Source organism: Phyllostomus hastatus, unplaced genomic scaffold (assembly GCF_019186645.2).
Source record: "Phyllostomus hastatus isolate PE091 unplaced genomic scaffold, TTU_PhHast_1.1 phas_scaffold_385, whole genome shotgun sequence".
NCBI classification, from domain to species: Eukaryota; Metazoa; Chordata; class Mammalia; order Chiroptera; family Phyllostomidae; genus Phyllostomus; species Phyllostomus hastatus.
Window position 1 is genome coordinate 6,726,700 of NW_025334026.1, and position 7,815 is coordinate 6,734,514.

At 37.2% G+C, this 7,815-nt stretch overlaps 1 protein-coding gene across 1 annotated transcript in view; it reads left to right on the top strand.

Moving 5' to 3' along the window:
- ZNF713 (zinc finger protein 713) overlaps nt 1–7,473 on the top strand; it is a 51,087-nt gene extending 43,614 nt beyond the window's left edge. The window contains exon 5 of the mRNA XM_045819684.1: nt 5,785–7,473. Coding sequence (XP_045675640.1) covers nt 5,785–6,842 — 1,058 coding nt within the window. The 3' untranslated portion in view covers nt 6,843–7,473. The remainder of the gene's footprint in view (nt 1–5,784) is intronic.
- Nucleotides 7,474–7,815: the final 342 nt, after the last annotated feature.

Consider the following 7,815-nt stretch of genomic DNA (forward strand, 5'->3'; position numbering starts at 1 on the left):
AAAAGATTTATACATTCAATACACACAAATCCCAAAGTCTGCATGATACACAGTAATAAGCAAAGCAAAAAACTAAATAGAAATGGGGGAACTATTTGAGTAGCATCTCCACATGCTCCCGTATGTGTGGCGTGATCAGTGCCTACCCTCCTTTAAGGGCAGTTGCAGTCATGTCTACTACATGAGGGCTTAGGTTAGGTGAGAACCTGGGCAAACGGACTAGAGTTTATTTTTCAAAACTGCCTTGAAGCCCAAGATAATCATGGTCTCAGTCTGGAGTCTAGGCCCTGTCCCTTGGCATCCAACCGGAATGTAGATAGGTAGCCTGTGGCTGAAGATCTGATGTGTCTTAAGGGGGCCCACAGCAGGGAGCAATCCCTGCGCAGTCCATGCACAGTCAGTCCTCCTGGGTCAGCAGGTGGCAAGTCTGTAACCAGCAGTAGGAGTTTTCACTTCATAAATTACGTAAATGTCTAACCAGTATGCTGTGCACCTGAAATGCTAAATTGGAAAGAATATCTAAGGACATGGACAATATTTCAGGTATGATGTCAATGGAAAAATCTGCTTGGCAAGTAAATTTGCTTTTGTAAAATATATGAATATGTTAATATATACATAGAAAGACTAGCAGATTATCATAATTTTAAAAAGGGAGTTTTTCCTTTTCCCTCAAAGAGGCAAGCCACCAAAAAAATGAAATCAACAAAAGCAGCCATGAGCATGTTGGTCAGGCTGCCATGTTTCCAGAGATAAACAAATGTTCTGGAGGCTAGGCCTTAGGGAATGTGTGCCCTGACATCTGCTCCCAAGCAGTAGGAGCCTAGAGCACCATACTTACTGGCAGTTCCAGAAGCTAGCTCTGCAGCCTACAGATACTGGTGCTAAGAGAACAGGGTAGACAATCTTCAGAGCCAGCCAATCATTCCAAACATTTTAGAGCCAAAGTTCCTGGGCAGATAAAAGCTTTTACCAAAAAGAAAGTGGTCCAGTTGATCATTTGGTTCAAGTAATAAATTGGTTTAAAATGAATATTCTAAATCACTATTTTTAGTAATTTTTAGACCAGAGTAATTTCTTTTTATCTTTTTCTGTGTCTTTGAGCATATTGATCTGTTTTTCAGTTTTTTTGACTTGGACTTTTTTCTTTTTTATTTCATGTTCAGCCAATAAACTATTCTGCTTCGATGTTTTTAATAATAGTAAGTTCAATATAACCTAAGTGGGAATTGATTAAAAATACATTGGTATAGTAAATGCATAAAATTAGATATTTTACAGTGCCTCAAAAGTATATGGAAATGTATTTGTTGACATGTAAATGCATTCATGATGTGCAGTGATATAAAAAAAGCAACATATAAAGCAGTATTATGGTATAATTTCTACATTATTTTTCCAGAACAGTTCCTGGCATAACTATTGATGGTACCCTCTTCTACTGTCAAGTGACCTATTGAGGACACTACTCAAGTACACTACTTGAGTACACCAAGTACTCAAGTACACCTAGAGCTTTGATATGCAGGCATCCCTCCGAGTCATTGCAGGCTCAGCTCCAGAATACCAGAGTAAAGCAAGTCTCACTAAATTTATGATTTCCCAGTGCACATGAAGGTTATGTTTACACTATACTGTAGTCTATTAAGTATGCAAAGCATTGTCTAAAAAATAATGTATGTACTAAATTTAAAAATACTTATCATATTTTTCAGACCATAAGACACACCTAGGTTCTAGAGGAATAGGAGAAAAATTTTTGAAGCAAAAAATGTGGTAAAATATTTAATACCATAAATAACATAATATTTCACCAACATAAATGTAAACAACTCAACAGCAGCATTAACAACCATTATTCCTCCCAAATTGGTGGGGGGGGTGCATCTTATAGTCCCAAAAATACGGTAATTGCTAAAAGATGCTAACCATCATCTGGGATTTTAGCAAGTTGTAATCTTTTGCTGACGGAGGGTTTTTCCTCGATTTTGATGGCTGCTAACTGATCAGGGTGGTGGTTGCTGAAGGTAGGGGTGGCTGTGGCCATTTCTTAAATTAAGACAACAGTGAAGTTTGTGGCACCAATTGACTGTTCCTTTCACAAACAATTTCTCTGTAGCACGCAGTGCTCTTTGATGGCATTTTACCCAATGTAGAGCTTCTTCCAAAATTTAAGTCAGTCCTTTGAAACTCCACTACTGCTTCATCAACAAAGCCTATGTAACATTTTAAATCCTTTGTTGTCATTTCAGCAATCTTCACATCATCTTCACCAGGAGTAGATTCATCTCAGAAAAGCACTTTCATTGTTTATCTGTAAGAAGCAACTCTTCATTAAAGTTTTCATGAGATGGGGCAATTCACTCACATCTTTAAGCTCTACTTCTAACTCCAATCGTCTTTCAGTTTTTCACCACATCTGCAGTTATTTCCTCCAGTGCAGTCTTGAACTCCTCAAAATCATCCACGAGGGTTGGAATCAACTTTGTCCAAACTCCTGTTGATGTTGATACTTAGAACTCTTCCTATGAATCATGAATGTTCATAATAGCATCTATAATGGTGAGTCCTTTTCAGAAGGTTTTCAACCTACTTTGCCCAGATCCATCAGAGGAATCACCATGTATGACAGCTTATAGCCTTATGAGATATACTTAAATAATAAGACCTGAGGGTTAAAATTACTCCTTGATCCATGTACTGCAGAATGGATGCTGTGTTAGCAGGCATGAAAATAACATTAATCTCACGGTATATTTTCATCAGAGCTCTTGAGTGACCAAGTGCATTGTCAATGAGCAGTAATATTTTGAAAAGAATCATTTTATCTGAACAGTAGGCTCAAAATATTTAGTAAACCATATTGTAAACAACTGTGCTGCCATCCAAGCTTTGTTGTTCTATTTATAGTGCACAGGTGAGTAGATTTAGCATCATCCTTAAGACCCCTAAAGTTTTTGGAATGGTAAGTGAGCACTGGCTTCATGTTAAATTCACTAACTACATTAGCCTTGAACAAGAGAGGCTGTCATTTGAAGATCTGAAGCCAAGCATTAACTTCTCCTCTAGCTATGAAAGTTCTAGGTGTCATCTTCTTCCAACGAAAGGTTGTTTCATATACACTGAAAATCTGCTTACTGTGATCACCTTTATTAATTATCTTAGCTAGATCTTCTGGATATTTGCTGCAGCTTCTATGTCAGCACTTGCTGCTTCACCTTGCACATTTATGTTATGGAAATGGCCTCTTTTCTTAAACCTCAGGAACCAAGCTCTGACAGCTTCATACTTTTTTCCTGGAGTTTCCTCACTTCTCTTAGCCTTCAGTAAAATTGAAGAGAGTTAAGACTTTGCTCTGGGTAAAGCTGTGGTTTAGGCAATCTTGTGACTGATTTGATGTTCTATCCAAACCACTAAAACTTTCTCAGTATCAGCAAGATATTTACTGAAGTATCAGTAAAGAGAAAATAAAACTTTCTCTTTCTCATTTATGTGTTCACTGGAGTGGCACTTTCATTTCCTTTGAGAACTTTTCCTTTGCATTCATAACTTAGCTAACTGGCACAAGGAGCCTAGCTTTTGCCCCATCTCATCTTTCAACATGCCTTCTTCACTAAGCTTAATCTTTTCTAACTTTTGATTTAAAGTGAGAGATATGCAACTCCTCCCTCCACTTAAACACTTAGATGCCATTTTAGGGTTGTTAATTGGCCTAATTTTAAGATTCACGTGTCTCAGGGAGTAGGGAGGCCCAAGGGGAGAGAGACAGGGAAAAAGCCAGTCGGTGCAGCAGTCGGAACACATTTGTAGATTAAGTTCACTGTCTTCCATAGGTACAGTTTATGGCACCCCAAAACAGTTACAATGGTAACATCAAAGAAAACTGATCACAGATCACCATACCAAATATAATAATAATGGAGAAGGTTGAAAGATGGTGAGAATTACCAAAATGTGACACAGAAACACAAGGTGAGCAAGGGCTGTTGGAAAAATGCTGGTAGACATGCTCTGTGTAAGGTTGCCATAGACCTTCAATTTGTAAAAACCATAATATCTGCAAAGTGCAATAAAGTGTAGTACAATAAAATGAGGTATGCTTGTACATTCCCTGAGGTCAGAAAACCAAGACTAGTGCATGACTCACCTTTGAGAAAGCTAAAGCAGTCCAAGGCCCAAGAACTACTAATGAAACAGCTTTGGTGGATGAGCCAGGAGAAGCTGTTGAGTTAGGATCAGTGTGCAGTACTACACAAGTGTGTTGGGACAGGGTATCAGGGGTGTTTTTCTTGAGTTAGCTAGCATGATCTTGGACCTTGTCCAATAGGGCTAATGCCCTAGGGCATCTCCCAAGGGACAACTCAATATAGAGATGTATCTATCTAGATCATGGAAATGGCAGGAGAGAGAGCCTCCCAAGAGTCACAGGAGTTCCCAAAAGGGAGTCTGTTCAACCATCAGCTAGGCTGAGAATATGAAGCCACCCAGTTACACAAAAATTGTCCTATCTCCTAATCCCTCCTCCCGACACACAGCTTCTACCCTCCAACTCTTGTGAGAATGGAACTAAACAACAATAGTGAGTGAAGGAAGAGGTAAGCAGGAAACTAGTGAAGTGAGAGAAGAGAATAGAGTCAGAGAAAAGACGAGCATAGAGAGAGTAGAGTTGGGAGAGGGGTCACCAGGAAGAGAGTAGCGTGGGAGAAGAGGCAGGCAGGAAGAGAGCAGAAATATGACTCTAACAGACCCAGAGGAGGTGAAAGAGGTTAATTTTGGAGTCTTGACTATTACATGTGACTGAACATTTAATTAGTGAGTAGAGACTTTGTTTGTGACAATGTAACAGGCATACCTATTACATAAGAATTAGGAGGAAAGTCCTGGGACCTGCTCAAATCTTCATTTAGAAGCAGCGGAATAATTCCCCAACTAAATAAATTTTAAAGTGGTAGGAGATTGAAATGAAATTTTGTTTCTATCATATCCATGAGTCATACTTGTTCAAAATATGGTTTACATTTACATTTGTGTGAACATAGGAAAAATGGCAAGATAGATCCAAACTATTAACAATGATTGTCTCTAAGGTATGGAATTCTTACTTTATGTATTTCCACATTATTTGAATATATTACTATAAGCAAGTATTAGTTTTATCATTTTAAACAAAAGATTAAAATAGGAAGAAATACTTTTTAAATACACAAGTAGCTGTCCTTATAGTAGAATAATCCACAGGTGAAACCTATCTTCTCTAAATACAATTTTTCCTCTAATATCTTCCACCTCTGAGCACAGACCTTTCTCGGATATTGCTTATTCTCCTTCCCATTTCCTTTCAACTGCAGGTACTCCTGGGTGATCTCTTCTTTTCACAGTCACCACACATGCTTTAAAATTTCCCCCCAGCTCACTGCTTCTTGTCATCTTTTTATAGTCTTCCACTTGTTTTATGGCCACATTTTAAAACTTTCCAGTGCCACAAATGTCTTGTTTGCATTATTGTCAGTTTCATTTGGTAATTCATTATTCAACAACAGTTTCAAAACATAGAATATGCTGCAAAGTATTTGTATGTTCTCAATTTCTTTTGTTTTATGTTATTAGACATAAATACTACACTGTAAACCCCCAGTTACTGTTTTTTTTATAAGTCTAGTACCTGGTACCATACATAGTTATTACAATATTACTGACTATATTCCCTATGCTGTACTTTATATCCCCATGACTATTTTTTAACTACCAATGTGTACTTCTTAATTTGTTCTGCATTTCTTTTAGATGGGGAAAATAGGTCTGAAGTCAAAAAATTAACTCCAACCCAGAATTTTTCTGATGAAAATCAAACCCATGACAAGATAATGGAGAGGCTAACTGGAGACAATTTCTGGTACTCCATTCTAGGAGGACTCTGGGATTTCGATTACCAGTTAGAGTTTCACCAAGAAAACCAGCAGAGACATTTAGGTCAAGTATCTTTCACCCAAAAAAAGATTACAAAGGAGAGAAGCCTTGAATGTACTAGATTTGGGGAAAACTATAAAATGAACTCAAATCTTATTATGCATCAGCAAATTTCTTCAATTGAAATCCCCCTTACTTCAGACACACAAGGAAATAACACCAAACATAATTCAGAATTGATTTACTATCAGGGAAACTATATAAGAAACAATACTTATGAATATAATGAGTGTGGGAAAATCTTCAATCAGCATGTTCTTTGTACTAGTCATATTCATACTGAAGAGAGACCCAGTGAATACAGGAAGGCCTTCAGCCACAACTCATCATTTACCCAACCTCAGATCATCCTTACGGGAGAGAAGCCCTATAAGTGTGATGAATGTGGGAAAAGATTCAGCCAGAGGATACATCTTATTCAACATCAGCGAATTCATACAGGAGAAAAACCTTTTATATGCAATGAATGTGGGAAAGCCTTTCGTCAGCATTCATCCTTTACTCAGCATCTAAGGATTCATACTGGAGAGAAGCCCTACAAATGTAATCAATGTGGCAAAGCCTTTAGCCGTATCACATCCCTTACTGAACATCATAGACGTCATACTGGAGAGAAACCTTATGCATGTAGTTTTTGTGAAAAGGCCTTTAGCCAGAGGACACATCTTAATCAGCACGAGAGGACTCATACAGGAGAGAAGCCCTATAAATGTAATGAATGTGAGAAAGCCTTTAGCCAGAGTGCACACCTTAATCAACATAGGAAAATCCATACTCGGGAGAAATTATATGAATATAATAAATGTGAGAATGTTTTAAGCCACAGTCCTTCACTTAGTCAGCAGCACATAACTCATGGGGGTGAAATCATATGAATATATAACTGTAGGAAATTTTCTGTCATATCTTTCCATCCAATTCAATATCAAATTATTCATAGTGGAAAGTTTATTAACAAATAGTTAATGCATAGAAACCAAATAGATTTAGACCTTAAAGTAGTAGCATATTATATTCCCAAAAGAGGTTATAAAAAGTGAAAGTAATTTATTTTATAAACAAGACTTTATAGGAGTCATATTCAAATCTGATACAAACTTTTTTTAAAATTTATTGATGACTTTAGAGAGAGGAAGGGAGAAAGACAGAGAAACATCAATTTTGTTGTTCCACCCATTATGCATTCACTGGTTGATTCTTGTATGTGCCCTGACCTGGGATTGAATCCACAACCTTGGCTTACTGAGACAATGGTCTAACCAACTGAGCTACTTGGCCAGGGCAAAACTTTTTTAATGACCAGAAATTTTGTAGGCAATAACCTGTGATTATTTACCTGTTAGTTTTATGATGTGAAGTTTTTTAATTATATAAACAATGTTTAATCAAGATAATAATGTAGTGTAACCAGTCACATAAACTTGAAATAAGCCAAAAAGAGCAATGGTTTCCAAATGGTTTCAGTCATTTGTATGCTTCCTTTGTAGTTTTTACCGTATTTAGTATTTCCGTAATAAAGGGACTCAAGTTTTAGCCTTCTTCTAGGAAGTGTTATTTATGAAAACTGAGTTTTATATGCTAATTATATTCTTTCTAATTTCCATCAAAGTAAATATATAACTTTGAATTTTTTTGAATAAAGTTGTTTTTTTAATTTTTTATTTATTCATTCATTTTTAGAGAGAGGGGAAGGGAGGGAAAAAGAGAGGGAGAAAAACATCAATATGTTGGTTGTCTCTTATGTGGCCCCCACTAGGGACCTGGCCCACAACCCAGGCATGTGCCCTGACTGGGAATTGAACCACCCATGACCCTTTGGTTCGCAGCCCATGTTCAATCCACTGAGCT